Source organism: Rattus norvegicus, chromosome 4 (assembly GCF_036323735.1).
Source record: "Rattus norvegicus strain BN/NHsdMcwi chromosome 4, GRCr8, whole genome shotgun sequence".
NCBI classification, from domain to species: domain Eukaryota; kingdom Metazoa; phylum Chordata; class Mammalia; order Rodentia; family Muridae; genus Rattus; species Rattus norvegicus.
Genome location: NC_086022.1, coordinates 158556895 through 158582884, shown reverse-complemented (window position 1 = coordinate 158582884; position 25990 = coordinate 158556895). Strand labels below are relative to the sequence as shown.

Sequence of the window (25990 nt, the reverse complement as noted above, 5' to 3'; positions counted from 1 at the left end):
ACTGGTCCTTTGAGCTGGGAGTCTTCACTCTCTTCTATACCTATTATCCTTAAGTTTGATCTTCTCATTGAGTCCTGGATTTCCTATAAGTTGTGGATCAGTAGCTTTTTCCGCTTTCCATTATCTTTGACAGTTGAGTCGATGATTTCTATGGAATCTTCTGCTTCTGAGATTCTCTCTTCTTTCTCTTGTATTCTGTTGGTGATGCTTGTATCTACGATTCTTTGTCTCTTCTTTTGGTTTTCTATATTCAGGGTTGTTTCCATGTGTTCTTTCTTGATTGCTTCTATTTCCATTTTTAATTCCTTCAATTGTTTGATTGTGTTTTCCTGGAATTATTTCAGGGATTTTTGTGATTCCTCGCTATAGGCTTCTACTTGTTTATTTATGTTTTCCTGTGTTTCTCTAAGGATGTTCTTCATGTCTTTCTTGATGCCCTCCAGCATCATGATCAAATATGTATTTGAAACTAGATCTTGCTTTTCTGGTGTGTTTGGATATTCCGTGTTTGCTTTGGTGGGAGAATTGTGCTCTGATGGTGCCATGTTGTTTTGGTTTCTGTTGCTTGGGTTCCTGCGCTTGCCTCTCGCCATCAGATTATCTCTAGTGTCACTTTGTTCTGGTATTTCCGACAGTGGCTAGACTGTCATATAAGCTTGTGTGTCAGGAGTGCTGTAGACCTGTTTTCCTGTTTTCTTTCAGCCAGTTATGGGAACAGAGTGTTCTGCTTTTGGGCGTGTAGTTTTTCCTATCTACAGTTCTTCAGCTGTTCCTGTGGGCCTGTGTCTTAAGTTCACCAGGCAGGTCGCTTGGAGGAGGAAGGTTTGTCTTACCTGTGGTCCCAAGGCTCACGTTTACTCGTGGGGTGTTGTTCATGAACTCTCCGCGGGGGCAGCAACTGGGAAGGTCTGTGCTGCCCTTTCTGGGAGCTTCTGTGCACCAGGCTTCCAGATGGCATTTGCTGTGTTCCTCTGGAGTCAGAGATGTGGGCAGAGTGTAGTCTTCTCTGGTTTCCCGGGCATGTCTGCCTCTCTGAAGGTTTAGCTCTCCCTCCCTCGGGATTTGGGTGCAGAGAACTGTTTATCCGGTCAGTCCCTTCAGGTTCTGGTGGTGTCTCAGATGCAGTGGACTTGCTGCTCCTGTGCCCTTATCCAAGGGCACCCAGAGGCCGTATACAGTTTCCTCTTGGGCCAGGGATGTGGGCAGGGGTGGGCAGTGTTGGTGGTCTCTTACGTTCTGCAGTCTCAGGAGTGCCCACCTGTCCCGGCGGTGAGCTCTCACTCCCACAGGGATTGGGAGCAGTGAGCTGGAGGCAGGGAGCGTGAGATTGGGACTCCGGCTAAAAGCCGGAAGTGTCCGGTCCTAGAGGAATTTTGCCTCTGTGTGTCCCGAGTTCACCAGGCAGGTCGCTTGGAGCAGGAAGGTTTGTCTTACCTGTGGTCCCGAGGCTCAAGTTTGCTTGTGGGGGTGTTGCTTATGAGCTCTCTGCGGGGGCAGCAACCAGGAAGATCTGCGCCACCCTTTCAGGGAGCTTCTGTGCACCAGGGTTCCAGATGGTGTTTGGTGTTTTCCTCTGGAGTCAGAGATGTGGGCAGAGTGTAGTCTCTTCTGGTTTCCCAGGCGTGTCTGCCTCTCTGAAGGTTTAGCTCTCCCTCCCTCGGGATTTGGGTGCAGAGAACTGTTTATCAGGTCGGTCCCTTCAGGTTCCGGTGGTGTCTCAGACGCCATTTCTACTCATTCTTGTTCTGAGTATGATGAACAGTCATGAGTTTTTCTCCTTCCTGGGTTTCTAAGAACAAAAAATTGTATGACCACACCCATGTCCATTCAGTGTTTTGAGTTGCTTGTTTAACCTCCTCTGATGGAAAGTTTCTCTTACAAGGACTCTACCTGCCTCTGCAGGAGTTGACTTCAACATTACCTAAAAGTTTTTCAGAATCAGATTTATTATGTGTTGAACTTTTTTAGAGTACCAAATCCTAAATGGTTTGCTTTCCTCAGACCTGTCCCCTTTGAAGCTCAGGATTTTATGTGGGGCAGAAGCAGAAATATTGGGAGAGCCTAATATAAAGAAGATTCCAAGGAAAAAGAGTGATTTCCACATACAACAGGACTGGTATGCACACATGTGAACTTACAGAGACTGTGCCAACATTCACAAAAGTAACACAGGTTCAAGCCAGATGGGGCCCCAGCACTGAGAGAGGAAGTTGAAACACAATCCCACTCCCTAATCAAGAAGCTATTTGCAACTGATACCTGCTGGCAAAAGAAATTCAGTTTTCTCCAAAGCAGCGTCTTCCAACCACAGAGAGTAAGTGGTGCTTGGCAGCTATGTGACCTTCTCATACAGGACACATCTAGACATGAGATTGATTCCGGGCTCTCACTGAGTCTACTTGGTTTGTATCCTAGTGTCCCAGGCTTTGAAGTGGGGTGTGCTAACTGGCAGCTCTGTCTGTACAGCCTTCCTGGAAATCATACAAAGGGACAAGCCTTCTGAATAGAGGATGCCCAGAGAGTGTCTGCTTGCTCCTGATATGAAATAGAAGGCAAATTCAGATTCATATTGCTTTACTTTTTTCTGATACTTTGTTTACGATATTCCACTATAGAGACTCAAGTCCTTAGAGATGACCCAGTGCAAGAACAGTGAACAACCCCAAACATTAAGGACTACTGTCTGACTTCCAACATAGTAAACCTTTCCAAAGATTCTGGAAATGTGCTGGGATAGGTTGGTGGCAGTGTTCCTGGACTGCACAGGCCCTGGATCCTATCTCCAGTGCTGAAAACATAAAATGAAACAGAGAGTATTTTTTGTCTAAAAAGTTATTCAACTTCTCTTTTTATCTGATTTGAGTGGTCTCCATTATAAAGAACAAAAGTTGTATTTGGATAGGTGATAAAAAACAATGAAATCCAAGCATGTGTAAAAACACATATGTGCTTCCTAGTTGCTGCCGCTGCAGAGAGCCCGTGGGCAGCACCCCACAAGCGAACCTGAGCCTCGGGAGCACAGGTAAGACCAAATTTTCTGCTGCAAGAAAGCTGCCTGGTGAGCTTGGGACACACGGAAGCAGAATTTCTCTAGGACCGGGCACGTTCTGTGTTTACCGGAAGTCCCACACCCGCGGATCCCGGCCCGCAGCAGCTCTCTGCTCCCAGACCCGGTGAGAGAGAGACCCAACCACCTGGTCAGGTGAGCACTCCTGAGGCTGCAGAGCGGAAGAGACCACCAACTCTGCTCACCCCTGCCCACATCCCTGGCCCAAGAGGAAACTGTATAAGGCCTCTGGGCTCCCGTGGGGGAGGGCCCAGGAGCGGCAGGACCCCTGCCTGAGACACCGCTGGAACCTGAAAGAAACAGACCGGATAAACAGTTCTCTGCACCCAAATCCCGTGGGAGGGAGAGCTAAACCTTCAGAGAGGCAGACAAGCCTGGGAAACCAGAAGAGACTGCTCCCTGCACACACATCTCGGACGCCAGAGGAAAAAGCCAAAGACCATCTGGAACCCTGGTGCACTGAAGCCCCTGGAAGGGGCGGCACAGGTCTTCCTGGTTGCTGCCGCTGCAGAGAGCCTGTGGGCAGCACCCCACGAGCGAACTTGAGCCTCAGGACCACAGGTAAGACCAAATTTTCTGCTGCAAGAAAGCTGCCTGGTGAACTCAAGACACAGGCCCACAGGAACAGCTGAAGACCTGTAGAGAGAAAAAACTACACGCCCGAAAGCAGAACACTCTGTCCCCGTAACTGACTGAAAGACAGGAAAACAGGTCTACAGCACTCCTGACACACAGGCTTATAGGACAGTCTAGCCACTGTCAGAAATAGCAGAACAAAGTAACACTAGAGGTAATCTGATGGCGAGAGGCAAGCGCAGGAACCCAAGCAACAGAAACCAAGTCTACATGGCACCATCGGAACCCAATTCTCCCATCAAAACAAACATGGAATATCCAAACACACCAGAAAAGCAAGATCTATTTTCAAAATCATATTTGATCATGATGCTGGAGGACTTCAAGAAAGACATGAAGAACTCCCTTAGAGAACAAGTAGAAGCCTACAGAGAGGAATCGCAAAAATGCCTGAAAGAATTGCAAAAATCCCTGAAAGAATTCCAGGAAAACATAAATAAACAAGTAGAAGCCCATAGAGAGGAGACACAAAAATCCCTGAAAGAATTCCAGGAAAACATAAATAAACAAGTAGAAGCCCATAGAGAGGAGACACAAAAATCCCTGAAAGAATTCCAGGAAAACACAATCAAACAGTTGAAGGAATTAAAAATGGAAATAGAAGCAATCAAGAAAGAACACATGGAAACAACCCTGGATATAGAAAACCAAAAGAAGAGACAAGGAGCTGTAGATACAAGCTTCACCAACAGAATACAAGAGATGGAAGAGAGAATCTCAGGAGCAGAAGATTCCATAGAAATCATTGACTCAACTGTCAAAGATAATGTAAAGCGGAAAAAGCTACTGGTCCAAAACATACAGGAAATCCAGGACTCAATGAGAAGATCAAACCTAAGGATAATAGGTATAGAAGAGAGTGAAGACTCCCAGCTCAAAGGACCAGTAAATATCTTCAACAAAATCATAGAAGAAAACTTTCCTAACCTAAAAAAAGAGATACCCATAGACATACAAGAAGCCTACAGAACTCCAAATAGATTGGACCAGAAAAGAAACACCTCCCGTCACATAATTGTCAAAACACCAAACGCACAAAATAAAGAAAGAATATTAAAAGCAGTAAGGGAAAAGGTCAAGTAACATATAAAGGGAGACCTATCAGAATCACACCAGACTTCTCGCCAGAAACTATGAAGGCCAGAAGATCCTGGACTGATGTCATACAGACCCTAAGAGAACACAAATGCCAGCCCAGGTTACTGTATCCAGCAAAACTCTCAATTAACATTGATGGAGAAACCAAGATATTCCATGACAAAACCAAATTTACACAATATCTTTCTACAAATCCAGCACTACAAAGGATAATAAATGGTAAAGCCCAACATAAGGAGGCAAGCTATACCCTAGAAGAAGCAAGAAACTAATCGTCTTGGCAACAAAACAAAGAGAATGAAAGCACACAAACATAACCTCACATCCAAATATGAATATAACGGGAAGCAATAATCACTATTCCTTAATATCTCTCAACATCAATGGCCTCAACTCCCCAATAAAAAGACATAGATTAACAAACTGGATACGCAACGAGGACCCTGCATTCTGCTGCCTACAGGAAACACACCTCAGAGACAAAGACAGACACTACCTCAGAGTGAAAGGCTGGAAAACAACTTTCCAAGCAAATGGTCAGAAGAAGCAAGCTGGAGTAGCCATTCTAATATCAAATAAAATCAATTTCCAACTAAAAGTCATCAAAAAAGATAAGGAAGGACACTTCATATTCATCAAAGGAAAAATCCACCAAGATGAACTCTCAATCCTAAATATCTATGCCCCAAATACAAGGGCACCTACATACGTAAAAGAAACCTTACTAAAGCTCAAAACACACATTGCACCTCACACAATAATAGTGGGAGATTTCAACACCCCACTCTCATCAATGGACAGATCATGGAAACAGAAATTAAACAGTGATGTCGACAGACTAAGAGAAGTCATGAGCCAAATGGACTTAACGGATATTTATAGAACATTCTATCCTAAAGCAAAAGGATATACCTTCTTCTCAGCTCCTCATGGTACTTTCTCCAAAATTGACCATATAATTGGTCAAAAAACGGGCCTCAACAGGTACAGAAAGATAGAAATAATCCCATGCGTGCTATCGGACCACCACGGCCTAAAACTGGTCTTCAATAACAATAAGGGAAGAATGCCCACATATACGTGGATATTGAACAATGCTCTACTCAATGATAACCTGGTCAAGGAAGAAATAAAGAAAGAAATTAAAAACTTTTTAGAATTTAATGAAAATGAAGATACAACATACCCAAACTTATGGGACACAATGAAAGCTGTGCTAAGAGGAAAACTCATAGCGCTGAGTGCCTGCAGAAAGAAACAGGAAAGAGCATATGTCAGCAGCTTGACAGCACACCTAAAAGCTCTAGAACAAAAAGAAGCAAATACACCCAGGAGGAGTAGAAGACAGGAAATAATCAAACTCAGAGCTGAAATCAACCAAGTAGAAACAAAAAGGACCATAGAAAGAATCAACAGAACCAAAAGTTGGTTCTTTGAGAAAATCAACAAGATAGATAAACCCTTAGCCAGACTAATGAGAGGACACAGAGAGTGTGTCCAAATTAACAAAATCAGAAATGAAAAGGGAGACATAACTACAGATTCAGAGGAAATTCAAAAAATCATCAGATCTTACTATAAAAACCTATATTCAACAAAACTTGAAAATCTTCAGGAAATGGACAATTTCCTAGACAGATACCAGGTACCGAAGTTAAATCAGGAACAGATAAACCAGATAAACAACCCCATAACTCCTAAGGAAATAGAAGCAGTCATTAAAGTTCTCCCAACCAAAAAGAGCCCAGGTCCAGACGGGTTTAGTGCAGAATTCTATCAAACCTTCATAGAAGACCTCATACCAATATTATCCAAACTATTCCACAAAATTGAAACAGATGGAGCCCTACCGAATTCCTTCTACGAAGCCACAATTACTCTTATACCTAAACCACACAAAGACACAACAAAGAAAGAGAACTTCAGACCAATTTCCCTTATGAATATCGACGCAAAAATACTCAATAAAATTCTGGCAAACCGAATTCAAGAGCACATCAAAACAATCATCCACCATGATCAAGTAGGCTTCATCCCAGGCATGCAGGGATGGTTTAATATACGGAAAACCATCAACGTGATCCATTATATAAACAAACTGAAAGAACAAAACCACATGATCATTTCAGTAGATGCTGAGAAAGCATTTGACAAAATACAACACCCCTTCATGATAAAAGTCCTGGAAAGAATAGGAATTCAAGGCCCATACCTAAACATAGTAAAAGCCATATACAGCAAACCAGTTGCTAACATTAAACTAAATGGAGAGAAACTTGAAACAATCCCACTAAAATCAGGGACTAGACAAGGCTGCCCACTCTCTCCCTACTTATTCAATATAGTTCTTGAAGTTCTAGCCAGAGCAATCAGACAACAAAAGGAGATCAAGGGGATACAGATCGGAAAAGAAGAGGTCAAAATATCACTATTTGCAGATGATATGATAGTATATTTAAGTGATCCCAAAAGTTCCACCAGAGAACTATTAAAGCTGATAAACAACTTCAGCAAAGTGGCTGGGTATAAAATTAACTCAAATAAATCAGTTGCCTTCCTCTATACAAAAGAGAAACAAGTCGAGAAAGAAATTAGGGAAACGACACCCTTCATAATAGACCCAAATAATATAAAGTACCTCGGTGTGACTTTAACCAAGCAAGTAAAAGATCTGTACAATAAGAACTTCAAGACACTGAGTAAAGAAATTGAAGAAGACCTCAGAAGATGGAAAGATCTCCCATGCTCATGTATTGGCAGGATTAATATAGTAAAAATGGCCATTTTACCAAAAGCAATCTACAGATTCAATGCAATCCCCATCAAAATACCAATCCAATTCTTCAAAAAGTTAGACAGAACAATTTGCAAATTCATCTGGAATAACAAAAAACCCAGTATAGCTAAAGCTATCCACAACAATAAAAGGACTTCAGGGGGAATCACTATCCCTGAACTCATGCAGTATTACAGAGCAATAGTGATAAAAACTGCATGGTATTGGTACAGAGACAGACAGATAGACCAATGGAATAGAATTGAAGACCCAGAAATGAACCCACACACCTATGGTCACTTGATTTTTGACAAAGGAGCCAAAACCATCCAATGGAAAAAAGATAGCATTTTCAGCAAATGGTGCTGGTTCAACTGGAGGTCAACATGTAGAAGAATGCAGATCGATCCATGCTTATCACCCTGTACAAAGCTTAAGTCCAAGTGGATCAAGGACCTCCACATCAAACCAGACACACTCAAACTAATAGAAGAAAGACTAGGGAATCATCTGGAACACATAGGCACTGGAAAAAATTTCCTGAACAAAACACCAATGGCTTATGCTCTAAGATCAAGAATCGACAAATGGGATCTCATAAAACTGCAAAGCTTCTGTAAGGCAAAGGACACTGTGGTTAGGACAAAACGGCAACCAACAGATTGGGAAAAGATCTTTACCAATCCTACAACTGATACAGGGCTTATATCCAAAATATACAAAGAACTCAAGAAGTTAGACCGCAGGGAAACAAATAACCCTATTAAAAAATGGGGTTCAGAGCTAAACAAAGAATTCACAGCTGAGGAATGCCGAATGGCTGAGAAACACCTAAAGAAATGTTCAACATCTTTAGTCATAAGGGAAATGCAAATCAAAACAACCCTGAGATTTCACCTCACACCAGTGCGATTGGCTAAGATCAAAAACTCAGGTGACAGCAGATGCTGGCGAGGATGTGGAGAAAGAGGAACACTCCTCCATTGTTGGTGGGATTGCAGACTGGTACAACCATTCTGGAAATCAGTCTGGAGGTTCCTCAGAAAATTGGACATTGAACTGCCTGAGGATCCAGCTATACCTCTATTGGGCATATACCCAAAAGATGCCTCAACATATAAAAGAGACACGTGCTCCACTATGTTCAACGCAGCCTTATTTATAATAGCCAGAAGCTGGAAAGAACCCAGATGCCCTTCAACAGAGGAATGGATACAGAAAATGTGGTACATCTACACAATGGAATATTACTCAGCTATCAAAAACAACGAGTTTATGAAATTCGTAGGCAAATGGTTGGAACTGGAAAATATCATCCTGAGTGAGCTAACCCAATCACAGAAAGACATACATGGTATGCACTCATTGATAAGTGGCTATTAGCCCAAATGCTTGAATTACCCTAGATCCCTAGAACAAACGAAACTCAAGATGGATGATCAAAATGTGAATGCTTCACTCCTTCTTTAAACGAGGAAAAAGAATACCCTTGGCAGGGAAGGGAGAGGCAAAGATTAAAACAGAGACTGAAGGAACACCCATTCAGAGCCTGCCCCACATGTGGCCCATACATATACAGCCACCCAAGTAGACAAGATGGATGAAGCAAAGAAGTGCAGACCGACAGGAGCCGGATGTAGTTCGCTCCTGAGAGACACAGCCAGAATACAGCAAATACGGAGGCGAATGCCAGCAGCAAACCACTGAACTGAGAATAGGTCCCCTGTTGAAGGAATCAGAGAAAGAACTGGAAGAGCTTGAAGGGGCTCGAGACCCCAAAAGTACAACAATGTCAAGCAACCAGAGCTTCCAGGGACTAAGCCACTACCTAAAGACTATACATGGACTGACCCTGGACTCTGACCCCATAGGTAGCAATGAATATCCTAGTAAGAGCACCAGTGGAAGGGGAAGCCCTGGGTCCTGCTAAGACTGAACCCCCAGTGAACTAGTCTATGGGGGGAGGGCGGCAATGGGGGGAGGGTTGGGAGGGGAACACCCTTAAGGAAGGGGAGGGGGGAGGGGGATGTTTGCTCGGAAACCGGGAAAGGGAATAACATTCGAAATGTATATAAGAAATACTCAAGTTAATTAAAAAAAAACACATATGTGCAGGGACAGAGCTGGAGCAGAGACTGAGGGAATAGCCAACCAATGACTGCCCTAAATGGAGACCCATCCCATGGGCAAGAACTGATCCCTGACACTATTAATGATAGCCGATTATGATTCCAGACAGGAACCTAGCATATCTGTCTGCTGAGAGGCTCCACCCAACAAAATAAATGTTCTAATATTTTGGTTATAAAGCACTAGAAGCTATAAGAAATTGTTGTGAATTTGATGTTTTGTTTAACTAATTGATTGAATAATTAATCGTTATATAGTCTTACTGCAGATTACCCCCCTTCTTCTCCTCCCAGTTCAACCCCCAAGCTCATCCACATCTCCTTTTATGCTCTTCAGAAAAGTCAAGCCTTCAACGGCTATCAAACAGCCTTGGCATATCAAGTGTAGTAAGACTGGGCATCTCCTCTTCTATTAAGGCTACACAAGGCAATTCAGTAGGGGGAAGGATCCCAGAGGCAGGCAACAGAGTCAGAGACAGCTGATGCTCCCACTATTAGGAGACCCACAAGAACACCAAGGTACAGAAGTGTAACATATGTGCAGAGTGTCTAGGTCAGTCCCTTGAAGATTTCCTGGTTTGCCATTCAGTCTCTGTGAGCCCTAGGTTACTTGGTACTGTCAGTTTTTCCTTGTGATGTCCTTTACCCTCTGACGCTTATAGTCCTTTCTTCCCCTCTTCTACAGGATTTGCCAAGCTCCTCCTAATCTTTGGAAGTGGGTCTCTGCATCTGTTTTCATTAGTTCCAGGGCGAAGCCTCTTTCCTGACAACTGCGATAGACACCACTCTATTTGGAAAAAACTTAAATGTTCCTCAGCATCAGAATGGATAAAGAAAATGTGGTACATTTACACAGTGGAATGTTACTCAGGTGCTAAAATAATGACAAGAAAATTGCCACCAAATGGATGGAACTAGAAATATCATCCTGAATGAGGTGCTTGAGTACCAGAAAGACAAACATGGTATGTGGATAACCACCTTAAAGTAAAGAATGACCATGCTACAATCCTCAGATCCAAAGAAGTAATCTGAGGAAACGGTGATTTTCCTCCTGTTCTAAACAACAAAGCCTGTGTACACATTCTTACCTACAGGTTTTTGTCCTCTTAAGAGCTTTGCTTAAAAGTTTTTTCCACGTGAATGGATTTAATATGATTTGACAAAAGCAGATGTCATATCTCTGTATACATCTAAATTTCTTACTACAAACGTGCATTGCTTTTTTCATATCAAAATATGGTAACAGCTAGGCTTGGTGGTGCGCACCTGTGACCTCACCTGATCAGAGGATTGGAACAGGAGTGTCACAAATGCAGACAACCTGGAAAGCCCGTCCTTGCCTTTAAAGATTTAAAAAGGCCTTTGTAAAGACCATATTCAGGGGTTAAGTATGATGCCTGGTTGAGGGATGGGACCACCCACCATTGTCAAAATTTTAACACAAAATTGCTCCTGTCTAAAGGAAATGCAGGGACAAAGAGAGGAGCAGAGACAGAAGGAAAGGTCATCCGGAAACTGCCCACCTGTGTATCCCTGCCATATAGAGCAACCAAACCCAGTCACTATTGCTGATGCCAAGAAGTGCTTGTTAACAGGACCCTAATATCGATGTCTCCTGATAGGTTCTGCTATAGCCTCACCAATACAGATGCAGACGATTGCAGCTAACCATCAGTCTGAACACGGCGACCCAATGGAGGAGTTAGGGGAAAGACTGAAGGAGCTGAAGGCATTTATAACCCCATAGGAAGGAAAACAATATCAATCAACAATACCCCTCAGAGCTCCCAGGGACTAAACAACCAAACAAAGAATACACATGGAGGGACTCATGGCTCCATCTGCATATGTAGCAGTGGATGGCCTTATTTGGCATCAGTGAGAGGGGAGGCCTTGGTTTTGTTAAGGCTTGATGCCCTAGCATAGGAGAGTACTAGGACAGTGAGGCTGGAGCAGATGGATGGTTGGGGGAGCACCCGCATAGAAGCAGGGTGGATGGCGTGGGATGGGAGGAGTTGGAGGGGAAACTGGAAAGAGGAATAACATTTGAAATATAAATAAAATAAAAAATAACTTTTTTGCGAAAAGGCTAAGGATATGACCTTATGAAAGAGTATTGCCTAGCAGACCCCATGCTCTTAAGTGCAGTCTCCTACAGTGCCAGCACCAAAAATGAATGAAAGAAGGAAGGAAGGAGAGAATAGAAAAAAGGGAGAGGTCAACCCATTGGCCCTCATGCACAATAGACATTTTTAAAAGCTAATAATATCTTTTGATTTACTTTCTTTGAAGTAATTTGAAATCATGTTAGTTCTTAAAATAAACAATGTGTGAATTAAATATTTATATTTAGTTTTCACATAGTATATGGACTTCAAAACATTGTACTCATAGCATATATAATGTAAGATGTTAAAACATACTAGTTGATAATTGACCATAATAAGTGATCAGAAATAATTTTTTCAAATGTCTTTGGCTTGGTCTTGCAGAAATACTCTAAAATGACAGTGATGTTAAATGATTAAGAGTCCAGTCCTTCTGCACACAAACACTGAGCCCTTTGATGCCTCATTTAGATAAACCTTCATGACTTAATTATGCTTCAACTGATTTGTTTCTTTTTACCTTGGTACCTTGATAGGTCTCAGCTCACTGAGTGTACACACCCTACAGGTGTTTTAGAGGACTTCACACTTGTTCATAATTATGTGTTTTCTGCTGAGAATCAGGATTCCCAGGTGCCAAGTGAGAGGTTCCTGAGCCCTTGAAGACTCACAGTGACCCTGTGAAGGGGACATGATCTAGGGCTAAGTATGTGCAGCAGATTATACTCCCAGGACCTGAGGGAGTGTTTGGACACTGGTGGGCCTGTATCAGGACAAAACAGTGCTTTATAAACTTGCTCCACACTGAGCACACTGTTTTATCAGTTTGTTGATGTGCTATCGAGGTTGATTAGTTCAAGACTCTCACCTGAACAGCTATCTGGGTTTTTATCAATTATTTATCAATGTTAGCATGAAATTGCTCATTGCTTTCTCTCTCCTGATTGTTCTCATTGTATTCCAGGAACAAATTTCTTGGTTTTCCTTAAGTATACCTGCCTCTCCTGGCTACTATCAAGATGGGGATTTTGTTATTGGAGGACTCTTTTCCCTTAGAGTGACTGCTGGAGACACTAAAAGTAAATTTGGCTTTAAAGATACAATCTCTATGCCTGATATTGTTTATGCGTAAGTGTTTCGATTCTCTCTTTAAAAAATATCGTTTCAGGATTTCCTATATGTTGATATGTTTCAATGTATGTTGATCAAACACACCTCTCCTGCTTCCCCTCCAATGGTCAATGTCTTCTTTCAACTTCGTGGACTCGGCTTCCCTCCCTTCCTTCCTCCTTTTCTCTGTCCTCCCTCCCTCTCTCCCCCCATCAAGTTCATAGAATCTCTCTTATTCACACTTTTTCATCTACTGAGTTCATTTAGGCAATGCCAGTACTGCAGGTGTATAGGACATGATTTAAAGTCTAGGTAAGCTACTAGAGCACACCTCCTAAAGAAATGTAGTCTCCCATCCCCAGTAGCCAGCAAATGCCAGTAGCTCCTCAGCCATGACTGGCTCTGTGTATGTCTCTCCCCTAGTCATGCTGAATCCTCTTAAATATGTAAGAAGGATTTGAAAACACTTTTCAGTTAAAGTGACTTTTCTTCGATTTTATTAAGTGTATCGTACTCACAACACTATATTTTTCCTGCTTTAATAGACTTGAAATTCTTTTTTCAATTGCCATAGATCATCAAGCACTGTGTGTCTTCCCGAGGATTAACCTATTTTTGAAGACAACATGAATACTAAGTTTTAATGTTTGCTATTTCCCACATTGTTTACTCCTCCATTTTAATTTCTCAGACACAAATTGAACAGTAGAAGTTGAAAATTGTACATTTGATAGGAATTGGTGGTGCAAACCTTTAATCTCAGGGCTTGAGAAGCAGAGTCAGGGGGATCTCTAGGAGTTCGCAGTTAACTTAGACTACAGAGTGAAGTTCAGTCCATCCTGGGCTGAATAGTAAGACTGTATCAAAGAAAATTCAAAAATAAAAATTATGAATTTAATAATGAGTTATACTATGAATATTCCCTTTAAAAACTAATTCCTCTACATTTTAAATATAGAATATCCTGCTTGTCTTGGATTATTTTGCATATTCTTCATATGACTTAGATTGTTAGAAATAAAATTCCAGAATTTGAGAGAGAGCAGGGAGGAGCTGCATGAAAAAAAGAGAGGGGGGTAAAAGATGCAATTATAATTTAATTAAAAATTAAAAGAAAAAAGAACATAAAAATGGTCTTTCTAATTTTTCCTCCTAGGGATTTCACCAAACATTATCAGCACATGTTGGCAATGGTTTTTGCTATAGAAAATATCAACAAGGATCCAAATATTTTATTCAATATGTCCCTGGGATTCTATCTCTTCAATGTTGACTTTATTGAGATGAAGGCTGTGGAGAGTTCTATGGCTTTGCTCTCAGGAGAGACCCCCCCAGTTCCTAACTACAGCTGCAGGCCTGAGAAGACTGATAAGCTGGTTGCAGTGATAGGAGGCATTTCAACAGGAATATCAACCCAGATCTCCCGAGTTCTAAGTCTCTACAATGTCCCTCAGGTACGCAGAGAATCCTGGCTCCTTAGGTTAAACACAGAATCGTAGTAATAAATGCTAATTAATTTAGTTATTGTTTACTGATGAGGTATGGAAATAGTTAAAACTTTACTATTTAGTTATAATTTTTAACTCTGAAGTATAATTTATTCATAAGATGAAATTATGCTTGTACAACAAATTTAATTTAAAAACCTTTAAATTTGAAAAAACACAGATACAGTAATGACAGCCTGTACTTTTTCCACTCCTAGAAAATTTACTTTGCCTTGTACCATTGTTAATACTGTCTTACTTTTGTATCCAGTTTTTGAGCATCAGAAAGCAGGAGGACTAATAATTCTTCACATATATCTTCACTGTAATTACTATGCATATATTACTTATTATTTTAAAGTGGTATCAGGTCAGATTGCCACATAACATTTATTTTTACAAAGAACCATGAATCAGACTTACTCTGCCTGGATATTTGCGACTTTTCAGTTTTCTCTGATGGTTGGAAAAGTTTTGTTTTTGTCTTTGTTTTAAAATCTTTCTGTTGATTAGTAATGCTTCCTTATAAACAATGCTAGAGAGGTAGCATGTATATGTCAAAAGCACTTTACTTATTAATAAACTTGAAAGAGAGCTATTTAGAGAAATATGTTAGTTTGCAGATCGCAGTGGTCCAGCACTTAATGTTTCCCACTATCCTCAGTGAAGTAACTTACATCTTAGTAAAATGCATTAAGCTGCCATGTTGATTTATTTTATGTTTTAATTTTACTTACTTTGTTTATTTTTGAGACTGCTTCTCACCATGCAAACTTTCCTGGTCTTGAACTTCTTATGTAGCCCAGGATATTTTCACAGTGATCGTCCTGCCTTTTTTTCTATAGGAATGGGATTAAAGGTATGCACTATTATGCCTCACCATTTTTTTCTTTTATGAGTTTTTTTCTTCTTTTTTCTTTTTTTCAGATCTGGGGACTGAACCCAGGGCCTTGCGCTTCCTAGGCAAGTGCTCTACCACTGAGCTAAATCCCCAACCCCCTTTTATGAGTTTTTATGAGACTTCTTTCTTTTAAAATTTTGACATTGGACATATGCTTATTATGACGTTGATATTGAACACAATTTTACATAAGAAATGTGTATATAATTGTACTTGTCTCTTTTAGTCACGGATCCTCCTACTGCCTCTTAATGACCCCTGGCCCCTCACCTAACAGATCCTTGTTCTGTTTTCCTGACATAGGATCCTTCCCTTTGCTCTGCAGCTTTTTCATTCCATGTAGGCCCCTGATCAGCCATGTACTGATTTGATGAGCTACCAGAGTCCTTTCAGAAGATCCTTGTCTGAGGTGATATTTTGAAGTGCTTCCCGTAGCATTCCTTTGTTATTTCAAAGTTTTACCCTAATGTCTCTGAGATGATTTGAATAGATATTTGCTCAGGGTAATATAATTCCATTTCAAGTTTTCTACGTGTGGCTAGGTATTCAGTTTCCCTAGGAATTTATGGAAGCCACTGTCTCTTCTCAAATATATGTTTTTGACTATTGCTATGTGAGCTCATTTCTTGCTCTTCTGTTGGCATTGTGTAAAGATTTATGCTATGGCAACCCCAAGCTGCTGTGTTACCATGGCTCAGTAGTATAATTTGAGATCTTGTATATGAATTGACATGTACCAGTACCCTCACTATTTAGGATGGCTTTGTCCAATGGGGGTCTGAACGTGAGAATTGTCTTTGCTAGTTTTATGATGAGTGTCATAGGAAGTTTGATGAGAATTATGCTTAATAATATAACATTTTGGAAAATTTTGTCAATTTAATTTAGCCAATCTCTGTGGGTCCAAGTCCCATCTGTATCCTAGAGTCTTTTTTAATGTCCTTAAAGTCTTGTATCTGTGTGCTTAGTTTTATTTCTGGCTGCTTTTTCATCGCACATGGGGTTGCTCACGTGATTTCGCCCTCATTATTGGTATATAGGAAGCTACTAGTTTACGTTTATTTTGTGTTCTGTTACTTTAATGAAGTAAGTATCAGGTCTGAGACTTTTCCTACTTAGCATTCCAGAAATATCCCATGAGAAAACCTACAGAAATAAATGTATTATATGTGAACAGTGATAATTTACCTTCTTATCTTGCTTGTGTTTTTTTAAAACTATATTTATTTTGTTAGGATTTCAAGTGAAAACTTAATGGCAAAAGTGAATACTCTCTAGAGTTTTTTTTGATAATTTTACTAATAAAGACTTTATTTTTCATCTGGCATTTTATTAATGTCAGTAGCCCTGTATTCAGTAGTTAAGGAGTTACGATCTTTGAGGTAAGACATTCTTTGGGGGATCAAGTTTCTTTGGTCTCTATGTTTGAGTTGTGTGTATGCTAGCTTGGATTATTTTGTTTTTTGTTTTTACATGTAATCCTTTTATATAGATTTATTTTATTATTTTTAATATTTTGTATAGAGAAAAAGACTCAGGGGAAGGGAGAGAGTGAGAACTAGAATGGGACCCACTCGAATGATAAAAGAAATCCTAAGGCAGGGAACAGTAATAAAACATTGAACTAAAAGCTGAAAGAGTTTTGTTCAGAGAGCAGACCAGCAAGACAGGAGGGTGTGGCAGGAGGGCATCAGGAGCAACGGTAAGAACAAAGTGCATGTGAATGGGCCATAATGAAAACCTTGCATCATATGCTGACAAAAATAACTCTAAGGACTGAAGTTCAATTCCCAGCAACTGTGTCAGATGGTTCAGGAACATCTCTAACTTCAGCTCAGGGGATCCCAACTCATCTGGTGTCTGTGGGCCCTGCAGTCTCTCTCTCTCTCTCTCTCTCTCTCTCTCTCTCTCTCTCTCTCTCTCTCTCACACACACACACACACACACACACACACACACACCAGTATGTTCCATATAAAGGGAAATTAAATAAGTTTCTCGTTTATTTTGTTTAGTATAATATTAATATTTGCAGTTTCTTCATCTTCCCCAAAATATCTTCTTTTTTTATGGCTACATATAATTCTGTTGTGCATATATAACATGTTTTTGCTTTTATTAATTCCTGCTTAAGACATCTAGTTTGTTTCAGTTTCTTGATTAATATAAACGGTGTAAAGAACAAAATCAACAATAATAGATGGATATCCAGTTTCTCTTGCTTTGGTTTGGAGCTTGGAATATCTATACCAAGGAGTAGTAGGGCTAAGTTCTGTCGTTGGTCTATCCTTAGTGTTGTTGTTTCATTCTATTATATTTCCAAACTGTGTCTGTTTGCATTTCTAATAGCAGCAATGGGCTTCCTGTTTTCTCACACCTGGTTTGGTTTGATAATTAAGATTTATTTCATGTGTACAGTGTTTCTCCTGCATGCATGGTATGTGCAACACATGTGTACCTAGTGTTCTTGGAGAAAGCCAGAGTAAATGTTAGATCATCTGGATATGGAGTTACAGGTAGTTGTGGGTGCTTGAAATGAAACCCATGTCGTGTGCAGGAACAGTTCATGTTCTTAACTACTGAGCCACCTTTCCATCCCCTGCTACTTATTCACATGATGACAACACCTGTGACTAAGGTGACAGAGTGTTGAAGTATTTGTAATTTAGATTCCTCCCAAGGATGTTTAACATAGTTAAAACATTTATTAAACAGTTGTGTTTCTTAAATTTTTTGAGAGCTGTGTATGGATATTTAACTGTTTTGTTGATTTAATGTTTCTTGGCTTTTTAAAAAAATATTTGTTTATTTATTTTATGTATAAGTACACTATAACTGTCTTCAGACACACCAGAAGAGGGTATCTGATCTCATTACAGATGGTTGTGAGCCACCATGTGGTTGCTGGGATTTGAACTCAGGACCTCTAGAAGAGCAGTCAGTGCTCTTAACCACTGAGCCATCTCTCCAGCCCGTTTCTTGGCTTTTTTGTATTTCAAGTTTTGCTCTTCAACCTATGGACACCAAGCTGCCTGTGGACAGTAAAAGTTATGATAGTTATGCAGGTAGCATTAACACAACAACTTCAATGTACTCACAATATCCAGGGGGTATTTGTGTGATTTATTTTAGTAATTCTCTTGCACAAGTCTTTTTCTTTTTTCTTTTCCTTATTTCCATTTCAAATGTTATCCCCTTTCACAGTTTCCCCTCCAGAAATCCCCTCTCCCTCCTTCTATGTGTGTGTTCCCCTACCCAAACATATACTCCCTCCTACCTCCGTGACCTGGCATTCCCCTACACTGGGGCATTGATCCTTAACAGGACCAAGGGCCTCTCCTCACATTGATGCCCAAAAAGGCCATCCTCTGCTGCATATGGGGTTGGGGCCATGGGTTACTCCATATGTACTCTTTGGTTAGTGGTTTAGTCCCTGGGAACTCTTGGGCAAGGTGGTAGGGGTTTGGTTGTTTGACCTTATTGTTCTTCTTATGGGCTTGCAAACCCCTTCAGTTCCTTTATTCCTTTCTCTAACTCCTCCATTGGAGACCCTGTTCTCAGTCCAGTGGTTGGCTGGGAAAATCTGCCTCTGTATTTGTCAGGCTTTGGCAGAATTTCTCAGGAGACAGCGATGTCAGATTCCTGTCAGCACGCACATCTTGGCATCCTCAAAGGTGACTAGGTTTGGGAGGGCTATATGTGGGATGAATCTCCATGTGTGGCAATTTCTGGATGGCCTTTCCTTCAGTCTCTGCTCCACACTTTGTCTCTGTGTTTTCTCCTAAGTATTTTGTTCCCCCTTAAAAGAAGGACTGATACATTCACACTTTGTTCTTTGTTCTTGAGCTTCATGTGTTGTCCTGCAAATTGTATCTTGGGTATTCCAAGCTTTGGGGCTAATATTCCTTTATCAGTGAGTGCATATCATGTGTGTTCTTACAAGTAAGTACTGGCTTACTTCACTCAGTATGATATTTTCTAGTTCCTTCATTTGCCTAGAATTACACAAAGTTATTGTTTTTAATGGCCGATTAGTATGCCATTGTGTAAATATGCCACATTTTCTCTATCCATTCTTCTGTTGAAGGATATTGGAGTTCTTTCAATTTTCTAGCTATTATAAATAAGGCTCTCATATTATAAATATGATCAAAGGAGAGCAAGTGTCCTTGTTATGTGTTAGAGCATCTTTTGGGAATATGCCCAGGAGTGGTATAGCTGGGTCCTCAGGTATACATGTCCAATTTTACAAGAAACAGCCAGACTGATTTCCAGAATGGTTGTACCAGCTTGCAATCCCACCAACAATGGAGGAGTGTTCCTCTTACTCCGTATCTTCCCCAGCATCTGTGGTCACCTGAGTTTTTGATCTTAGCCATTCTGACTGGTATGAGATGGAATCTCAGGGTTGTTTTGATTTGCATTTCCATGATGACTAAGAATGTTGAACATTTCCTTAGGCACTTTAAGGCCATACATATTCCTCAATTGAGAATTCTTTGTTTAGCTCTGTACCCCAAATATTTTATTTTATTGGGTTTTTTAAAATTACATTTCAAATATTATTCCACTTCCTGGTTTCCTGTCCATAAACCCCATATCCAATCCCCAGGTGGGGGTAGTCTCTGGATGGCCTTTGCTTCAGCCTCTGCTCCAAACTTTGTCTCCATCATTCCTCCTATGAAGATTTTTGTTTCCTCTTCTAAGAAGGACTGAAGCATCCACCCTTTGGTTTTCCTTCTTCTTGAGCTTCATGTGGTCTGTGGATTGTATCTTGGGAAATCCGAGATTTTTGGCTAATATCCACTTATCAGCGAGTGTATACCATGTGTGTTTTTTTGTGATTGAGTTACCTCACTAAGGATTTTCCTAGTTCTGTTCATTGGCCTATGAATTTCATGACAAATAAAATAGCTGAGTAGAACTCCATTGTGTAAATGTACCACATTTTCTGTAAACATTTCTCTGTTGAAGTGCATCTGGGTTCTTTCCAGCTTCTGGCTATTATAAATAAGGCTGCTGTGAACATAGTGGAGCACGTGTCTTTGTTGTATGTTGGAACATCCTTTGGGTATATGCCGAGGAGAGGTATAGCAGGGTCATCAACTATGTCAAATTTTCTGAGTATCCTCCAGACTGATTCCCAGAGTGGTTATACCAACTTGAATCCCACCAACAATGGAGGAGTGTTCCTCTTTCTCAACATCCTCACCATCATCTGTTGTCACCTGAGTTTTTGATATTAGCCATTCTGACTGGTATGAGGTCGAATATCAGAGAAATTTTGATTTGCATTTCCCTGATGACTAAGGATGTTGAACATTTCTTTAGCCATTCAATATTCCTCAGTTGAAAATTTTTTGTTAACTGCACCCCATTTTTAATAGGGTTATTTGGTTCTCTGAAATCTTTGTATATTTTGGGTATTAGCCCTCTATCAGATGTAGGATTGGTAAAGTTTTTTGGTGGTTGCTGTTTTGTCCTAATGATAGTGTCCTTTGCCTTAGAGAAGCTTTTTACTTTTATGACGTCCCATTTTATGAGGTCACTTTAATCTCCTTTTGTTGTCTAAATGCTCTGGTTTGGACATCGAGTACTATGTTGAATAGGTAGGGAGAGAGTTGACAGCCTTTTCTAGTTTCTGATTTTAGTGGGATTGCTTCAAATTTTTCTCCATTTAGTTTGATGTTGGCTATTGGTTTGCTGTATATGGCTTTTACTATGTTTATGTATAAGCCTCAAATTCCTGATGTTTGCAAGATGTTTATCATGAAGGGGTGTTGAATTTTGTCAAATGCTTCCTTAGCATCTAATTAGTTAATCATATAGTTTTTTTCTTTGAGTTTTTTTATATAGTGAGTTACATTAATGGATTTACATATATTGAATTATCCTGTATCACTAGGATCAAGCCTACTTGATCATGATGGATGATCTTTTGATGTGTTCTTGGATTCAGTTTGTGAGAATTTTATTGAGTATTTTGGCATCGATATTCATAAGGGAACTTGATCTGAAGTTTTCTTTCTTTGTTGGGTCTTTGTGGGGTTTAAGTGTAATCATAATTGGGGCTTCATAGATCAATTGGGTAATGTTCCTTCTCTTTCTATTTTGTGGAATGGTTTGAAGAGTATTGATATTTGGTCTTCTTTGAAGGTCTGATAGAATTCTCCACCAAACCCATCTGGTTCAGGATTACTTTTTGCTAGGAGAGTTTTAATGACTGTTTCTATTTCTTTAGGGGTTAAGGGACTGTTTCGAGGGTTTATCTGATCGTGATTTAATTTTCGTGCCTGGTATCTGTCTAAAAAAAATTGTCTGTTTTATTCAGATTTTCCAGCTTTGTTGAGTGTAGGCTGTTGTAGAAGGATGTGAGGGTGTTTTGAGTTTTCTCAGTTCTGTTTGTTATGTCTTAAGTTTCATTTTTGATTTTCTTAATTTAGATACTAGCTCTATGCTCTCTGGTTAGTCTGGCTAAGAGTTTATCTATCTTGTTGGTTTTTGCAAAGAACCAGCTCCTGGTTTTGTTGATTCTTTGTATAGTTATCTTTGATTACAATTGGGTGATTTCAGCTCTGAGTTCGATTATTTCCTCCTGTGTACTCCTCTGGGGTGCAATTGCTTCTTTTTATTCTATAGCTTTCTAGTGTGCTGTGAAGCTGCTATTGTATGCTCTTTCTAGTTTCTTTTTGGAGGCACTCCGAGCTATGAGTTTTCTTTTTAGCAATGCTTTCATTGTGTCCCATAAGTTTTGGTTTGTTGTGCTTTCATTTTCATTAAATTCTAAAAAGTCTTTAATTTCTTTCTTTACTTCTTCCTTGACCAGGTTATCATTTCTCAGCTTCCACATATATGTGGGCTTTCTGTTGTAATTTTTGTTATTGAAGACCTGCCTTAGTCCATGGTGATCTGAGAGGATGCAAGAGATTAATTCAAACTTCTTGTATCTGTTGAGGCCTGTTTTATGACGAATTATATGGTCAGTTTTGGAGGAGGTACCATGAGAAGAAGATATATTCTTTTGTTTAAGGATGAAATGTCCTATAGATATCTGTTAAATCCATTCGGTTCATAACATCCGTTAGTTTCACTGTGTCTCTGTTTAGTTTCTGTTTCCATGATCTGTCCATTGATGAGATTATGAGTGGGCTTTTGAAGTCTCCCACAATTATTTTGTGAGGTGCAAAGTGTGTTTTGAGTTTTAGTAAAGTATTTTTTATGAATGTGCGTGCCCTTGCATTTGGAGCATAATTGTTCAGAATTGAAAGTTTACCTTGGTATTTTTCCTTTGATGAGTATGATGTGTCCTTTCTTAATTTTGGTAACTTTTGTTAGAATATTAATTTTATTCAATATCAGAATGGCCACTCTAGCTTTTTTCTTAGGACCATTTGCTTGGAAAAATTTTTTCCTAGTCTTTTACTCTGAGGTAATATCTGTCTTTGTCACTGATGTGTCTTTCCTGCATGCAGCAAAATGCTTGGTACTATTTATGTATCAAGTCAAGTAATCTATCTTTTTTATTGTGGAATTGAGTCCATTTGATATTACAAGACATTAAGAAAAGTGGTTATTCCTTCCTGTTATTTTTATTGTTAGAGGTGAAATTATGTTTGTGTAGGTATCTTCTTTTGGGCTTGTTGGAATAAGATTAATTTCTTGCCTTTTCTAGGGTATAGGTTTCCCTCCTTGTATTGGAGTTTTCCATCTATTATCCTTTATAAAGCTGCATTTGTGTGAAGATACTATGTAAATTTGGCTTTGTCATGGACTATCTTGGTTTCTCCATCTATGTTAATTGAGAGTTTTGCTGAGCATAGTAGCTTGGGCTGACATTTGTGTTCTCTTAGGCTCTGTATGAGATTTGCCCATGATCTTTTGGCTTTCATTGTCTCCTGAGAAGTCTGATGTAATTCTGATAGGTTTGCCTTTATATTTTACTTGAGCTTTTTCCCTCACTGCTCTTTTTTTTAAATTTTCTTTAGTTTGCCCTCACTGCTCTTAATATTCTTTCATTTTGTATACTCAGTGTTTTGATTATTATGTGACAGAAGTTACTTTTCTAATCCAGTCTATTTGGAGTTCTATAGGCTTCTTTTATGTTTATGGGCATCTCTGTTTTTAGGTTAGGGAAGTTTTTTTATTTTTCTATAATTTTGTTGAAGATATTTACTGACCCTTTAAGGTGGGGCTGTTCAATCTCTTCTATACCTATTATCCACAAGTTGATCTTCTCATTGTGTCCTAGATTTCCTGAATGTTTTTGGTTAGGAAACTTTTGCATTTTCCATTTTCTTTGACTGTTGTGTCAATATTTATTATGGTATCATCTGTTCCTGAGATTCTCTCTTTTATCTCTTGTATTTTGTTGGTGATGCTTGCATCTATGACTCCTGTTCCATTTCCTAGGTTTTCTGTCTCTGGGGCTGTCTTTCTTTATGATTTAGTTATTGCTTCTATTTTCATTTTTAGATCCTGCATGGTTTTGTTCAATTCTTACACATTTTTGGTTGTGTTTTCCTGTAATTCTTTAAGGGATTTTTGTGTTTCCTCTTTAAGAGATTTTACCTGTTTACATGTGTTCTTCTGTATTTCTTAAAGGGAGTTATTTATGTCTTTACTAAAGTCCTCTATCATCATCATGAAATGTAATTTTTTAAAATCCAAATCTAGCTTTTCTGGTGTGTTAGGGTATCGGGGTCTTTGTGTAATGTGATAATTGGGTTCAAATGATGCCAGGTAGCCTTTGTTTCTGTTGCTTATGTTTTTGCACTTGGCTCTCTCCATCTGGTTATCTCTAGTGCTACCTTCCCTTGCTGTCTCTGACTGCAACTCATCTGTCCTGTGATCCTGTTTATGTCAGAACTCCTCAAACTCCAGCTGTCTCTGTGATCCTATGATTCTGTGATTCTGTGTTCTGAGATCCTGTGTGTGTTATAGCTGCTGGGATCTTGAATTCCTGCTGTGACTAAGCTTCTGAGATCCTGTTATGTCAGAATTCCTGGGAGTTCAGCTTACTCAGGGTGCTGCAGGAGTGGGTGCAGGAGCCAGAGCCTTGGGTTTGTGCCAGGCACTGGTGCAAGCTGGAAGGAACTTTTTCTGGTTCCTATGGGGTTCCTAGTTATTCTGGGTGTTGGGAAAGATGTTGTGGCCTCAACTGTGATCTTGAGTGTGTCTGAGCTCCAGTGCTCCTGGTTATGTCTGATCTCCTGGGAGGTGAGCTTTCTCCATCTTCCTGTGATCCTTGGCCTTTCAGAGCACCTAGGAGTCACGTTTACTCTGAGTGTTTGGGACTGTGTGCAGAGCTAACACCCAAGGTCTGCTCAGGGCACAGGTTTAGACTAAAAGGAACGTCTTGCACAGGTCTTAAGAGTGAATTGTGGTTGGCAATGCTGTGATACTGATCAGGTTTTATATGAGTTTCATTTCCTATATTGTGTTGGGACTTTTGTTTGTCTTTTTTCTGTGTAGAATATGTAAACCATATCTAGTGTATGTAAATGAATTCCTAATATATGCAAATCACACCAACTATATGTATGACAGATAATCCTTCCTTTCTATTTCTTCTCTTTGCCTACCTGAGTGCTGTATTTCTCTTCTCAACCAGTTCTCTGTGTTGGATTCTCTGTATACTCAGTCCTGCATATTTCTTGATTCACTTTCATATTTTCTAGAGTTCATACTTGAGTTGAAGAAAATTTAGGAAGGTTGTCCAATGGTGATTTTAATCTGACCAACTTGCATTTTAACTTTCAGCAACTTTATTTGTTTTTGTTATTTGAGAATTTTTCCTCTACATTTTAAAATGTCTTCATCAAATGCTTATTTGCTAAGTTCTTTTTAGATTCTCAGTTTATTTAGTCTTACTGCATCTACCTCTGTTTGTGATTATTGAATATTGGTCACTCTACACAACATATCATCTCTGATATCAAACCTCCTATCATTTTACTTACTCTCTTTAATTTCTAGTACTGAAGGATTATAACTTCACCAAAGTGCCATAGTTATTTGTGCTTCACTATCTCTTTCAGTCTATGTGCATGTCTGTGGTGTGTGTGTGTGTGTGTGTGTGTGTGTGTGTGTGTGTATTTGATGAGCATATGAATACATGTGTGTGATGTGTGGCATGTAGGCATATATAGTGTGTGTCAGGACTGTGCAAAAAAACATGTTAATACACCTGGAGTCATACAGTCTTCCTTTATCACCTTCTACACTGCTGCCTTGAGTCAGGGACATTCACTGAACTGGAAGCTTGAAATTTTGAGCTGACTAGTCAATAAGATATTGGAATTTACCTGTCTCTACTGTGCTATGTTGGGATAAAAGCACACACAGCCATGTCTGACTTGTTATTGGGATGCTGAGGGTTTAAATTCAGGCCCTCATGCTTGCAGAAGCAGCACTTACAACCTACAGAGCCACCTCTTCAGCCTCTCTCTCTCTCTCTCTCTCTCTCTCTCTCTCTCTCTCTCTTTCTCTCCCCTTCTCCCTCCCTCTCTCTCTCTCTCTCTGAGTCATAGGAAGTGACAAAATAGAGCTTTTCTGCTTTGTCAACCCATCTCTCTGGAGACACAGCTCTCTTCCTGAGAGAAACACAAAGATTAGAAGCCTGAAAGAACCCTGGGCTTTTCCTGTCAGCACAACAGGTCTCTCCACCACAGAATCT

General features: G+C 39.9%; 1 protein-coding gene across 1 annotated transcript in view; it reads left to right on the top strand.

The window, feature by feature from the left end:
• The first annotated feature begins 12730 nt into the window (after positions 1-12730).
• The window catches only part of Vom2r51 (vomeronasal 2 receptor, 51), a 49820-nt gene continuing 36560 nt past the window's right edge, over positions 12731-25990 (top strand). Inside the window, exons 1-2 of the mRNA NM_001099510.1 lie at positions 12731-12945; positions 14084-14381. Of these exons, the coding sequence (NP_001092980.1) occupies positions 12731-12945; positions 14084-14381 (513 nt within the window). The remainder of the gene's footprint in view (positions 12946-14083; positions 14382-25990) is intronic.